This window comes from Oreochromis aureus, linkage group 11, assembly GCF_013358895.1.
Source record: "Oreochromis aureus strain Israel breed Guangdong linkage group 11, ZZ_aureus, whole genome shotgun sequence".
NCBI lineage: Eukaryota > Metazoa > Chordata > Actinopteri > Cichliformes > Cichlidae > Oreochromis > Oreochromis aureus.
Genome location: NC_052952.1, coordinates 30,289,167 through 30,304,751, shown reverse-complemented (window position 1 = coordinate 30,304,751; position 15,585 = coordinate 30,289,167). Strand labels below are relative to the sequence as shown.

General features: G+C 36.8%; 1 protein-coding gene across 1 annotated transcript; it reads left to right on the top strand.

Moving 5' to 3' along the window:
• Positions 1-3: 3 nt before the first annotated feature.
• dctn3 (dynactin 3 (p22)) lies at positions 4-3,792 on the top strand. The gene is made up of 7 exons (XM_031756724.2): positions 4-183; positions 1,490-1,574; positions 2,072-2,158; positions 2,323-2,406; positions 2,620-2,678; positions 2,767-2,826; positions 3,053-3,792. Exons 1-7 carry the CDS (start codon positions 82-84, stop codon positions 3,137-3,139), a joined length of 564 nt encoding a protein of 187 aa, XP_031612584.1. The 5' UTR covers positions 4-81; the 3' UTR covers positions 3,140-3,792.
• The last annotated feature ends 11,793 nt before the right edge of the window (positions 3,793-15,585 follow it).

Genomic DNA, 15,585 nt, shown 5'->3' with positions numbered 1-15,585 from the left:
ACGGCCCTTCTGAACTACGTAGCTCTCCTCCGCCTGTTTGGGATCTGTTGTGTTCATCAAGAGCAATCGGCAGCTCCGGGAATGGATAAAACAACGGAGATGGATAACCTGGAAATGCGTCTCCGGGCGCTAGAGAGTCGTATATATGGCGAGAGAAAAAACAAGAGTGGAAAACCTGTAAAGGTTCGCTTATATTATGTATATCTGTATATGTGCTAGTTGTTAGCCTTGCGGAGCTAACGGTGGTTGTGAGTAAACGCCCTTTTTTAATTTACACTAGAATGTCGGCAGAAGTTGTTTTAGTTGTTCAATTTAGTTTAGTACAAATATGAGAAATTTATTTTCCTGCCCATCAAGAAGCAATTCATTTATTTTTATAACTGTTGGTTATTTAGCTTTCATCTGTTTACATTAAAAAGCTGTACGTTGTAACCTGGTTTTTGTGGATCTGTACTTTTGTGTCTGTTCAAGTTAAGCATAATCAACAATACAATAGTCTGACACGGTTAAACGAAGAAACCTCGGCTAGCTAGTGATGAGATGCTTTTTGAGGCGAGGGGACTCAGCAGGGTATCATGTGATCTGGAAAAAACACTCTGGCTTACAAAGAGGCATTGAAGGTGGTTTGTTTTCCACTAGATTTTGTAATTCCAAAGGTGGAGATAGTGTTACAGTGTGCTGTTAGGCTTAATATAGTTTACATTCAAAGATTTAAGAGTATTATTGCCATCTCAACACATGAGGTAGCATAAGAGGGAACGAAACTAAGGAATGGGGTTCCTGTAAGACAGCACTACAACAAGCTAAACGACAAAAACAGTAATACGATTTAAAATGCTTTCTAAATTTAGGAAAACAAAAGGTAGTATGTACCTCTACTGGAGAGAGGAAGAATGAAAGTCATAAGAAGCAAGACAGAATGCATGTATGTGAATAAGGAGACAGGTGTCATATGGAAGAGCAGGGGTAGTAAAGGTGGATAAATTTAAATACCCGTGGTTTAGCCATCCAAAGTAACAGACATTGCACAAGAGAGGTGAAGAAGAGAATGCCTGGTTTTTCTGGTCCTGATGCTGCACAGCCTGTGACATGTGATGTAATACTGCTTTCCAATGGTCATCTGTGGAGACCATTATCCAATATGTACTGCAAAAAGCCAAATAAGACCTTAAATGTAGTATGGGAATATACAGAATATACAGACAGCATATATTTAGCCTGCATCGTGCTAATTCTCACATTTCTTTTAGGATAATAAGATTCCAGTCCTCATAAGCATGAGTAGAAAAGATTTGTTTTAAAATGCCATTATGTTTTGTTGGTACCTTCTGTATCTCCCAATGTCATATAAACTTGACTCTTGTATGTATTTTATGTGTTAGCATACTCCCCTATACCACACCACCAAAAAACAAAAAGCAACAACAACAACAACAACAACAAAAAACCTTGCTATCAGGATGATAACCACTAACTTTTTCCCTTGCAGTGTGCAGACTCATTGGCCAGGATTCAGGCCGGTCTGACCAACACGGCCAATAAGAGAGAACGAGTAAAGATTCTGCACAAGAAGAGTGAGTCACACATTCTGTCAATCTCTCAGCCCCTACACTTTAGATTATTGGCTTGTTGTATTTTTGTGAATATATATTTTTAACATTACTCTAAATTAGCAACTACTTTACACTGATGTGGTTATTCATATTATACACTGATACATACAGTAATTTATTTTTTTTGTTTAGTGTTTCACCTTCATTTCCTTCAAATACTATTTACTCAGTGTAATAAAGTATAGTCAGATACATCGGAAGATGCTGTGTGATAAAGCTGTTTCAAACAGCAGGTGATTTGCATCTTAACCATGAAGATGCATATCACTAATACCTTTATAAACTGATGTGTTTAGTAATGTGGCTACTGAAAATTAAAAACTTGAAAGGGCTCTAAATTTCTGTGACAACCTTTAACTTTCAAGACACCAAAAGTACTTGCAGAATTTTTTTCTTTATTTGGATTTTAGACTGAGTCTATTGAACTTTTAATCATGCTCATTGGTGTTGTGGTACAGTTGAGGACCTCTTAAAGTACTTGGACCCCGAGTTCACAGACCACATCACTGTGCCTGATGCCATGAAGCTGGAGTTCATCCTTGCAGGTAAGAACTCTTAAAAGTTCAAATGAAAACTAATATTACTGAGGCATACACAGGCATTAACTTTAATGTTGTTTGCTATGTGTGCAAATTGTATTGGTATTAAATTTATTATATATTGTAAACAAGTAGAAGCTGAATCCATTTCTTGCTCTGTCTCTTTGCAGAGGAGGACTTCTTGCTTTCACAGGCTGCTTTACTGGAACAGGTCAGCAACCTGCAGCCACTGCTGGACAGCACCTACATCAGAGGTGAGTTTCACTTTGTAAGACACATCAATACCCAACAAAACAATGTCTGTTTTGTTGTTTTTAAATTCCTGGCATCATTTTGGAGGGATCTTATGCTTAGTTTTGTTACCTAACTTTAGCCAGGGTTTTCAGCCTGTTTTAAATGGGTGATAGATGTGCCTACTGTAGTATTCCATGTTTGACCTCATCAGGTCTTTGTGTTTTTGTTCACAGATGTACCAGAGCATGCCACCAAGCTGCAGCGCTTGTCACAGATTCACATCAAACAGCAGGTAGACCTTTCTTTCTTTCTCCATCTACTCCGGTGGGTTTGTCTCTCACTAGGTTTTATGTGTAATTATTATTCTGTTTGTTTTACAGGACCAAAGTGAGGCTCAGTCACAGGAAGTTAAGAAGCTTTTTGAAGAATACAACAAAATGGTACACTTTAATTTTTAAATTCCAATGATAATGAGAACAAGGCCATAAGTATATTCTTAGGGTAAACAAAATGTAATAATCAATCAAAAACATCTTAAACTTAATTAGCAAACTACCAAAGTTTTATATCTATAGCTACTTTGGTCAGTCATGGAGAAATTGAGAATACACAAGTTGTTGCTGAGATAAAGCTCCACCCACTGACAGCTGACCTTTTGATTGGCAGATGTTCCTGTTGTCCAAGCAGTTCACCCAGTGGGATGAGACCCTGAGAAAGATGGAAGAGGCCAAAGGAATCCGACCAGTGGAATAGTGACTGTCAACATATGTTCAGATGACAAAAGTGGAAAAACGAAAAACACTGCACTGTGGTGGGAGTGTCAGATATGTGAGGCAACGGCATCACCACATTTCTTTTCTTCTTTTTTTTGTTTTAAAACATTTAATTTATTTGAATCAGGTGATATAACTTTGATAGTCTAACCTGATGTAAGAAATCCTCAAAAGTGTAAGAAACAGTACATTAACAATTCCAGAAATAGTCACTGCAGGTGGTAAAATATTGAAGGCAGGTTTGTCTCCCTGCTAATGCTTGTGGTGCCCGAACATAGTAATACTGTCACTGATACGTATGAACCCAGTCATATAGGAAAAACTGGGTTTCCTGTAACCGTTATTTGTGGATAAATTCACTCTTATCACTCAACTTGTAGTTGTTATGCTGTTTATTGTCAGACAAAAGTACTTTACTTGTAATGCATTCCTGTCCTCCTTACTGTAGGCATGTCACAAGACTTAAATTGCTCTTCCCCAATTCAAAAACACACTAGTTACTTCCCTCTGGATGCTTGTTGACATGACTTGTAAAACCTTAAATTAGTTTCAGTATTTTTTCCAATATTTGGTTTGAACATTTTAATTATATCTGATTTATCTTACAGCAAATAAATGTTGTTGATAAATAAATAAGACTTTTTTTATATTCAAAACTGTTGCATGTTGTGTGCATATATGAGTCTTACAACAAAATTTGGATCTGTTTAGGTCTGTTTGTGCATTCTTATAGATGTTTTGTCAGTTTCCAGCAGGTTACTCCATTTTATTTTTCACATTTTCACAGAACAGATGACATTGGAAACTTGGAAAAAATTAACCACATCAAGAAGCAATATGATATTGTCAGTGTATGTTTACTTCAAAACAACACTGAACACCATATTACCTATGTATATTACAAGGTGATGTTGCACAACTGACTGAACAATGACGACCAATCATTATTTCTGCTGCTGTCTCGTGTAAGGACAGAGTACATCACTTTTCATTTTGTTCGTAGCAGCTCAAAGAAAAGGTGAGACTTTTTTCCCTAGTTAAAAATTGCGCCGCATAAATGAAGTCACGTAATCGAAGTCATAGTAAACTCTGTCATCTGTGCTATATACAGTACAGTATATAGAGAGACGAGACGATGGGGCTCCAGTTCCATTCAGTGTAAAAGAACAACAATAAATATAGTAAGAGTAAGAATAAATATAAAGACTGGGCTAAGGGGAGTATATACACTTTGAGGTAAAAGGATCAATAAACAAAACAAAACAATATACCATAGAAAAAAAAGACACTGAGTTTTGCTGGATCGCTATCAGCCGCTCCCTGCTCATGGCGCCAAAGTTTTTTGTTTTTTTAAATATGTTGCTTGCTTTTGATTTGAACACAACTGTTCCATTTGCCTGGGGCACTTGCATAATTGGTGCTTTGCAATGTAGCAAAAAAACAGGGACATCAGCATGGACTCTTGGACTCACTAGCATGACCAAATTGACATCATTCCAATCCCAGGAGACTCTTGGATGTGGACAGCATGATCAAGGCTTGTGGCGAGGGGACTCAGCAGGGTACCATATGATCTGGAAAAAACATTTCTATGTGGACAAATGGAAATAGACCTTTTCTTGAGTTTTGCATTGTATATAATAAAGAAACTATCTGAGGCCTGTACTACAAAAGAGGATTTTGTATTATCCAGGTAACTTCAGGGTTAACTTACATCTTGCTTTTCTGTGGGATATCACGAAGGTGGCTCACTTTCCAGCAAACGAACATTTGCTTAAGGTTACACGTTCTGTGATGTTTACCATGAAGGTTGTCTGGAGGTTATAGACAACTAACTTTCACAAAACCTTAAGGGAACATTCTCTAAAGGTTATACACTCAATTGGGAAACACAAAGGCATATCCTCCAACTGTCCCTTCAGAGAGATCTTACAGGAATATTGACAGTATTTTCCAGATTTCACATGTTGATTCAGGAGCAATTCTAGGATCAAAACATTAGGGGGACTCAGGCCCCAATCATAATGTCATGCCTGCAGTGCCTTGTAAAAAAAAATACTAACGGAATAAGCTGCTTGCAAATGTGGTCAAACCTTTTCACATTTGCAAATCTCGATTCAGTTGGAATGCATTTGAATTGCAAATATTACAAAGTTACCTACAAAAGCAACCTAATTAGTTGGATGACCTATTACTGTGGCTAAGAATAATTCAAATTGAATAATCGGAGATTTCAATATAATACAACGGTACAACAGTTCATGTTCAAGCCATGTTTAGAGTAATATGACAACTGTGTAAATCCACACTATGATCAGTGTGGATTTAATTTTTGTTCAAATGCTGAATTACTTACACCAAACTCCACGAAAAGTCTTCTTCCTTCTCTCCAAGCTATGCAACAAGGCAGCGGATGGCTACTTCCCTGTGTATTTCAACTGTATTGTGCTGTGGGTCATCACCAACAAATAGCCAGTCTAAATAATATTCATACCTCAGTGATCTGCCTGATTCTCACTCCTTTAGCTCATCCTCTTGATGAACTAAAGCCATTAGTTTTGGGGTGTAGTGGTCAAGTTTAGCTATAAAGGTAGATTCAAGGCTTACAGTTATTCTGAACAGTTACTGAACTCTTCCTTTATCTGTAGACCACACAAACAGAAAAACTTGCTAAAAAAAAATTGCTAAACTAATAATGGTTGAAGGAAACTTCAACAATTTGTCAGGCTTTACTAATATTTTAAACTTGCTTAAAATTGATAGTGAGTCCAAGAGTCCATGCTGATGTCCCTCTTCTTTTGCTACATTACAAAGCACCAATTACGCAAGTGCCCCAGGCAAATGGAACAGTTGTGATCAAATCAAAAGCAAGCAACATATTTAAAAAAAACAAACAACTTCGGCGCCACGAGCAGGGAGCGGCTGATAGCGATCCAGCAAAACTCGGTGTCTTTTTTTTCTATGGTATATTGTTTTGTTTTGTTTATTGACCCTTTTACCTCAAAGTGTATATACTCCCCTTAGCCCAGTCTTTATATTTATTCTTACTCTTACTATATTTATTGTTGTTCTTTTACACTGAATGGAACTGGAGCCCCATCGTCTCGTCCCTCTATATACTGTACTGTATATAGCAGAGATGACAGAGTTTACTATGACTTCGATTACGTGACTTCATTTATGCGGCGCAATTTTTAACTAGGGAAAAAAGTCTCACCTTTTCTTTGAGCTGTTACGAACAAAATGAAAAGTGATGTACTCTGTCCTTACACGAGACAGCAGCAGAAATAATGATTGGTCGTCATTGTTCAGTCAGTTGTGCAACATCACCTTGTAATATACATAGGTAATATGGTGTTCAGTGTTGTTTTGAAGTAAACATACACTGACAATATTATATTGCTTTTTGATGTGGTTAATTTTTTCCAAGTTTCCAATGTCATCTGTTCTGTGAAAATGTGAAAAATAAAATGGAGTAACCTGCTGGAAACTGACAAAACATCTATAAGAATGCACAAACAGACCTAAACAGATCCAAATTTTGTTGTAAGACTCATATATGCACACAACATGCAACAGTTTTGAATATAAAAAAAAAAGTCTTATTTATTTATCAACAACATTTATTTGCTGTAAGATAAATCAGATATAATTAAAATGTTCAAACCAAATATTGGAAAAAATACTGAAACTAATTTAAGGTTTTACAAGTCATGTCAACAAGCATCCAGAGGGAAGTAACTAGTGTGTTTTTGAATTGGGGGAAGAGCAATTTAAGTCTTGTGACATGCCTACAGTAAGGAGGACAGGAATGCATTACAAGTAAAGTACTTTTGTCTGACAATAAACAGCATAACAACTACAAGTTGAGTGATAAGAGTGAATTTATCCACAAATAAACGGTTACAGGAAACCCAGTTTTTTCCTATATGACTGGGTTCGTATCAGTGACAGTATTACTATGTTCGGGCACCACAAGCATTAGCAGGGAGACAAACCTGCCTTCAATATTTTACCACCTGCAGTGACTATTTCTGGAATTGTTAATGTACTGTTTCTTACACTTTTGAGGATTTCTTACATCAGGTTAGACTATCAAAGTTATATCACCTGATTCAAATAAATTAAATGTTTTAAAACAAAAAAGAAGAAGAAAAGAAATGTGGTGATGCCGTTGCCTCACATATCTGACACTCCCACCACAGTGCAGTGTTTTTCGTTTTTCCACTTTTGTCATCTGAACATATGTTGACAGTCACTATTCCACTGGTCGGATTCCTTTGGCCTCTTCCATCTTTCTCAGGGTCTCATCCCACTGGGTGAACTGCTTGGACAACAGGAACATCTGCCAATCAAAAGGTCAGCTGTCAGTGGGTGGAGCTTTATCTCAGCAACAACTTGTGTATTCTCAATTTCTCCATGACTGACCAAAGTAGCTATAGATATAAAACTTTGGTAGTTTGCTAATTAAGTTTAAGATGTTTTTGATTGATTATTACATTTTGTTTACCCTAAGAATATACTTATGGCCTTGTTCTCATTATCATTGGAATTTAAAAATTAAAGTGTACCATTTTGTTGTATTCTTCAAAAAGCTTCTTAACTTCCTGTGACTGAGCCTCACTTTGGTCCTGTAAAACAAACAGAATAATAATTACACATAAAACCTAGTGAGAGACAAACCCACAGGAGTAGATGGAGAAAGAAAGAAAGGTCTACCTGCTGTTTGATGTGAATCAATGTTTCCAGATTTCACATGTTGATTCAGGAGCAATTCTAGGATCAAAACATTAGGGGGACTCAATCACAATGTCATGCCTGCAGTGCCTTGTAAAAAAAATACTAACGGAATAAGCTGCTTGCAAATGTGGTCAACCCTTTTCACATTTGCAAATCTCGATTCAGTTGGAATGCATTTGAATTGCAAATATTACAAAGTTACCTACAAAAGCAACCTAATTAGTTGGATGACCTATTACTGTGGCTAAGAATAATTCAAATTGAATAATCAGAGATTTCAATATAATACAACGGTACAACAGTTCATGTTCAAGCCATGTTTAGAGTAATATGACAACTGTGTAAATCCACACTATGATCAGTGTGGATTTAATTTTTGTTCAAATGCTGAATTACTTACACCAAACTCCACGAAAAGTCTTCTTCCTTCTCTCCAAGCTATGCAACAAGGCAGCGGATGGCTACTTCCCTGTGTATTTCAACTGTATTGTGCTGTGGGTCATCACCAACAAATAGCCAGTCTAAATAATATTCATACCTCAGTGATCTGCCTGATTCTCACTCCTTTAGCTCATCCTCTTGATGAACTAAAGCCATTAGTTTTGGGGTGTAGTGGTCAAGTTTAGCTGTAAAGGTAGATTCAAGGCTTACAGTTATTCTGAACAGTTACTGAACTCTTCCTTTATCTGTAAACCACACAAACAGAAAAACTTGCTAAAAAAAAATTGCTAAACTAATAATGGTTGAAGGAAACTTCAACAATTTGTCAGGCTTTACTAATATTTTAAACTTGCTTAAAATTGATATTACAGACAGATAATCCACCACAATAATCATTTAGTATTTTTTTTTAATAATAAATGACGTTTATCTATGCACAAATTCTTAGATAAAGTCTTAATTTCAAGAAGATTCCGACAGTATCATCCTGGCATAGACTATGTGAATCATTTTAATAATATTTCACACAACTTGATGTCTTAAAAAGGTAACAACAATGGATACAGCTCTTGAGATCAAAAACAATACTTACTTAAACTTTATCACAATAGTAACCAAAATAATTTACAATGTAATATAATGTACAGCATTTTGCAAGTTTTATAAAGACATAAAATGAGTGACAGACAAAAAAAGAATCACTCTGCCTATTTTTATCCTTCTCACAGAAAAAAAACTGTGACTGAAATTAGATAGAAGCAGATAGCAAAACATTATTCATGCTTTGTGTGTTATTCATGCTTATGTGATCGTGTTTTGTCACATGAAACTTCATAAGTCTTATCCACTCCTATGCTAAAGTTCAGAACGGCTAAATTACAGTGCTAAATAGTAGCATTACTTATTTTCTCTTGCAGCCCTGCATTTAATCAAGTGGTGGTAACAGGTCTGATGAACCACTTTTTAGAGTGTAACCAAATTGGCAAAATATAACATTGGAAGGCAATATCAGAAAATAATAGGAAAATACATTTTTATTGTTGCTGATAATTAGTTTTAGGGATGTGATGATGAAATTTGTATCTAAATCACCCTATGTGTTGATTTCTAGTCTGAAACCTAAACTCCAGGTTAGATTCACCACAAGTTACCAGTGTACTCTGGGAAGAAGTGAACCAAATTTGTAGTACAGTAAACCAAGGGCTAACTCCAGATTTAGATGGATATGGCGAAATTCTACTAAAACTTTCTGTTGACTTTCTATTTAACTCCCTTCTATACAGATTTTTTTCCCTTTTCATTCTACTGTTTTTTATGAACCTCAATATGAAAATGCTTTATACATCAGATATATCACAGCTTGACTGAAGATGATACATTATCTATTACTATTTTGTGACACTGGGAGAAATTCAGCTGATAGAATAAACCATCTTGACTGAATATGACAATTTTCCATGTCATTTTCTAAAACTATGAAACATTTCCTCAGTCCTGGACTTCATTTGTGGATATTTGTTCATTTTCTTTGTCTTATTATTTTACTTGTTTCATTTTGTGGATTGCCATAAAATGTCTAAGTAAGACCCTGAAGGTCTTTCTGATCATTTTCACCACCACACATTAGATTGGAGCATCAAACTTGCTTGTGAAGGCTCATCGGTGTATTTTGTAGAACCGCTTTATTTCTACTTTAGATTTTTTTATATAGTTGTGTTGCTTGGGGAGCTTGACACTCCATTTACTAATAAAATCTAAAACACCAATAAAACACATTTTCTCTTCTTTATTTCATGTAAGACTTCCTGTTAAATGAGTGATACACAGATGCAGGCAGGAACAACAAACACTGTTACTCGTAAATCCAGTAGGAAGTGTGGTTGGAAGTGCTGATGGAACACCCAGATTCTCAACGTGAATCGTCATTAGGGCCTATTTTCTCCAGTATTTCTTTAACATTGATGTTGGGATCATTTTTCGCCTTTCCTTCAAGTTTAGTGCCATGCTGTAAATAAGAATAAAAATAAAGACCAGTTACATTTTGTGAAGAAGCTCTCCATTTAAAACAAATAAATACTTCCTCTCAACAGGCACGTAAAGAAGCTATTGAGTAATGATACTTTTGCATATAAATGAATGTCTGTTAATTTAAGCCATTTGCAAAACAAGTCGCTGGTTGGGAGGTAATTCTATCTGCATTTTTTGCTATTCTAGAGCAACATGAGCCAGCTTATTTTCAGGACATTTGTGAATGCCATGAAAACAAAGGCAGTGTAACCCTCTGTCTGTCATGATCTGCAGCTGCAGATCGTGTGCTTTTTTAAAGTAAGGACTCAAACACACACAGCATGGACTAGACTTAACAATAAATTAGCGTTTACTGTGGCTGATATCTAACATGAACAAAACAGGAAACCGAAATAAAATGGAGGACTAATCATGAAAAAACTAAACTGGGAAAGCTACAGAAGAGACTTGGAAATACCGTGGAAACATGGAGACACGAGGGTAGGGATGGGTATCGAAAACCGGTTCTTGTTGAGAATCGGTTCCCACTGTTTCAATTCCTTGGAATTGTTTGCCATTTTTACAAACGATTCCCTTATCGATTCCAGTCGCCCCGAATGACGTCACCACGTTGCGGCGCGTCGGAGCGTACCTGGCAGGAAACACGGCGCCTAAGCGGCTCAAACGCTTAAAAGTTTGTTTATACTTTACGAGAACGGATGACAACAGGGCAACTTGCAATACTTGCAAAGTAGATATTTCATTAAGGGAGGAAACACTACGAATATGCAAAAGCATTTGCTCACAAAACACGCGATGAACTTAAATGAATGTCTTTAATTCCGCTCCGGACTCGTGAATCTCAACCCAGCAGCAGCGGTAACGTTTGCACGTCATCTCCCATTAATGCGCCAGGTAAATAATCAACTAACAGTGCATATTATGTTAGCGCGATCTGCTTTATTACAAAACCTGCCATTGTGCATTTAAGTGACCATGATGAGAGAGACAGAGTCTGGCTGGCGCTCGCTGGCAATTGTCGCTGCAGTCTACCGGTAGCGTCTCTTTTCAGGCCCGAATGTCACCGAGCAGTGACTAAGTTTGTGGTCAAAACCTTGCAGCCATTTGCCACAGCAGATGGTAAGTGAATGTGTTTAATTGTAGGCAGGGACATTACTGGATATTCTTGTGTAATTGCTACAGAATAATTTATGTTATACTTTGTTATTGCTACAGAAGAATATTTATTTTATTATTTTACGTTTACAATTTTCCCTGGGGACCCTGTGACACCCCATTGAAGAGCCGTAGGCTGTGGATCTCTTAAGATCTCACTGTTGGGTTTGTAAGGCCATGTTACTCCTAAATTTCTATCTTGTTGAAAGAGAAGATATAAAACAGTTCTAAGCTAATCGACCTTAGTGTTCTCCTTTTTAAAAACAAGAATCGATAAAGAATCGAATCGTTAAACAGAATCGAAAATGGAATCGGAATCGTTAAAATCTTATCAATACCCATCCCTACACGAGGGAGTGTTAAAAGACACACCGACAAGTGACTGGGAGAGAGAGAGAGAGAAAGACAATATATACCCTGAGGGATGACAAGGGAAGTGGAAGAACATTGGGAACACAGCTGGAATGATTAAACATATCAAGACGGGGGGAAGCAAAACTGAATACACTGAACACAGGATGAGAGACTGGCAAAATTAAATAGGAACACTGGGATGAACACAGGCCTGACACTGGGGCAGGGAAAAAATAGACATGGGAACAAGACAGACTTGTGACATGACAGACTCTCACAAGAGACAAAGGCATGAGGCGGACACAAGAGGAACCTCACACACAAGAAACCATAAACTAGAGATACAAATAACTTAGAAACATAGAAAAAAATAAAACCTAAGACTAAACGGTATAACTTGGACTTAAACCCTTGGACATCATTAACTAGCAATATGTTGTGTAAAATTAAAAAATGTAAAATCATGGCTTTTGTCCTACACATGTAATGAAGAAATGTGCTTGCAAATTAAGTGCCTCCTACCTAAGTGACTTACCTGAATTGAAACTCTCACTCCATAGCGCACATATGTAGCAAGGTGTTCACAGTTGTTTTTCTTGGGTTTATAGGGTCCACAGTCCCTATACTTCTCTTCAATTCGTTTCTTTATTTCATCTTTAGTGCCTACTTTGTACCCCTTAAGATTGTCAAGGTAGTTATCCATGAAAGGTTTTGCTTTCATATCAAGTTTACTGAAAAGACAGTTGGCAATAGGTGCATCTTTGCCTTTTGCTGGACCCATAATCCACTCGCCAACCGTACCTAGAGAATAAATAAACAGAAATACAGTTTGAAATACAAATATGCTGCTGTCAAAAAAATGAGAGATGTAATTTTACTAGGCTACAGTAGCTTTTGAATAGGAGGCATTTCTTGACCAACAGCCATTACATTCCATTAGTTTTGAGGTCTCAGGAGTGAGTTTGTGACAATTGTTGGTTGTATTCATCTTGAGCAACTATGAGGTAACTGTTCCTCTTTATTAACATCTTTGCAATAAAAACTTCTTCAAAGAGCTTTCTCTATGGAGGATAATGACTATAAATATAACAGTTACAATGACAATCACATAGCTTTACTACAACGTGATATTTTACTATGTTGCTCATCAAGGAATTGCCATGTTTTTATTATTAGTAACTGTTTGTAAAGCTGTATTATTTTATATTCAGATCAAATACACTTGCCTTTAAATTCAAATATGTCATGCTCTGGTTTTTTACCCTCAAAAGGTTCATTACCCACATAAATAGCATAATGCTTAAAGAGACCCTTCTTATTAGTGGGTAAACGTTTGATGGCAATTATATCTCCAAAGGTGAACTGTGGATGAAAGAAAGATGTTAGTGGGGATTGTTACAGATTATAGCAACTGTTGTTCTCTTGTTTTTGGTTTGATTTTCTAATGTAATATAAGGACATTATAGACTCAAAGTGACTTAAAATCATAACAGCATTTTTTCTTTACATTTTACATAATAACAGAAGCAAAGAACTCATTTAGTGTGAGATTAAAAACATAATAAAAGTCCTTACGTCACCATAAGTCTCTATTAGTAGGACCGCCAGCTGAAGAATCACAAGCAGGATCGGTTGCCTCATTTTTTCTGTAATGTGAATATGACAGGATGAACAGAGAAAATATTACAGTTACTCATGCTGAACATGTTGGATAATCAATGAAGTAGTAAAAAACATTTTTGATAATGGCTTTAAAGGTGAAGTGGTTCTATTTAGCCTCACACTTTTTAAAAATAAAGAACAAATAAATAAATAAATTAAGACATAAAACAAGCAAATTCATTAGTAGTAGTTATCATAGAGGAGTATGTCTCGAAATAAATTAATTTTAGATGTCTTACCTTCTTCGGTGTGATGTGGAAGCCTGCTGGAGCAAAATCTGGCATTCCTTTATATATGATTCTGAGAAATACAGCAGAAGATGATATATGCCACATGTGCATATTGACTCATTCAAATGATTTAACTTAAAACATCTATCTACTCACATTCTCGATATACATTGGCTGAGCACTGTTGTGAGGTTTCCACCCACATAGTACCTGATCTCTGGGTCGGGGGTTTTACTAACTGTAGTTCTCTACTACATTTTTAGCTGCCCTTATTGTCCAGTTGGAAGACATCAGTGTGAGTCCTGCAGACATGAAACTAAACAATTTCACTCTGTTTACAAAAAACAAACAAAAACAAAACAACAAAAAACTTATTATATTTTAGTGTTGTGATTTAGTGGCTTATTGTAACGATAACCCATGCTATCATCACAATAATTACCATAAGCATAAGCTAATATAAGCATAGATTATATAACCCCAAGTTTAATTTTCAAGATGCCCTAAAATTTGCAGACTTCTGAATACATAGAAGGAAACAATGATACTGAAAGGGTCAGTCACAGCTGTTACAGGCTTTGCCAATGGAACGTCTGTTTACAATTCTAGGGCGGTGCACATCAATTTATTGCTGTAGCGCAGGTTTTCACAGGGATTTGTGGTAATTATGGTGTAATTTTAATGCAGAAACGTAAATCCAACTTTTGCTTGTAACATTTTTAGTGTTAAAAACCTAAGGTTTAAAACACTGGTGTTTTTCTAGATTATGATTTATGTTCTGATTTTTGAGACATGCTGTTTTGCTTATTATTATTCTAGGTTTCAGTTTGGTTCTGGTCATGAGTTTAGTTTGATGTTAATTCTTCTTTAAGTCTCTGTTGTCCCTGGGTTCCATGTGTTATATTCTTTCAGTCTGCCTCTCAGTGTCAAGTCTGTGTCTTTGTGATGTGTTTCGTGTTTTATTTTGATAGTCCCAGTCTGATGTCAGAGTGTTCAGTTCTACTGCTCTCCTGTCTCGTTAGTCTAATTTCTCCCAGCTGTGTCTCCTGTTTCCCATTCCCTGATTACTCCCCAGTGTATATAAGCCCTGTGTTTTCCTTTGCTCTTTGTCACATCATTAACGTCTGCTCACCCTCAGATTTTGCTGTGTGTTCTGTTACCTGTTAGTTTATTTCCCCTCAGTGTAGTTAGTCTTCTGTTCAGTCTGCAACCTGCAATAAAGCTGTTTATTTTGAGTTCAACTTTGCCTCAGTGAGTCCTGCATTTTGGGTCCTTCCTCCCTGCCTGCCTGCACACAGTCATGACAAGCTGTGATTAAGTAGGGTGACCAACTGTCCTCTTTTCCCCGGACATGTCCACTTTTCACGTTCTGTCTGGGGCATCCGGGGGGGATTTTCGAGATGGATGAAAATGTCCGGGTTTTCCTATAGGCCTACAGAGGACCCATATGTGCAACGTCATCCCCAAAATGCTGTGTTGTAAGTGGCATCTTTTCAGACAAACTGCAAAAGAAATTTCCCTCGTACCATCCCAGTCGGAATAAATGGGAGGCGTAGTGCACTGTGTGGCACATAACGTTTGTGTCTAACAAAGGTGCCGGAGATCTTGTTGCTTACATGGACACAGAAAAACATAAAAAAGGCTGTGCGAGGCGAAAATTCATTTAGTAAGTTGACTGAGTTCCTCTTTACACCTGGGAAAAACGAGGATGCTGTTGTTCTGCAGCAGAAGGTGCACTGACATTTCATACTATGAAGCATCACAATAGCTACAGATCCATGGATTGCACTAGTGTGTTGCTAAAAAAAAAAAAAAA

Coding starts and splice junctions, on each gene's coding strand:
- dctn3 (XM_031756724.2), top strand. CDS start 82: ATGGATAAAACAACGGAGATGGATAACCTGGAAATGCGTCTCCGGGCG. Junction 1,575..2,071: donor AAAGATTCTGCACAAGAAGA/GTGAGTCACACA, acceptor GTTGTGGTACAG/TTGAGGACCTCTTAAAGTAC. Junction 2,679..2,766: donor AGATTCACATCAAACAGCAG/GTAGACCTTTCT, acceptor TTTGTTTTACAG/GACCAAAGTGAGGCTCAGTC.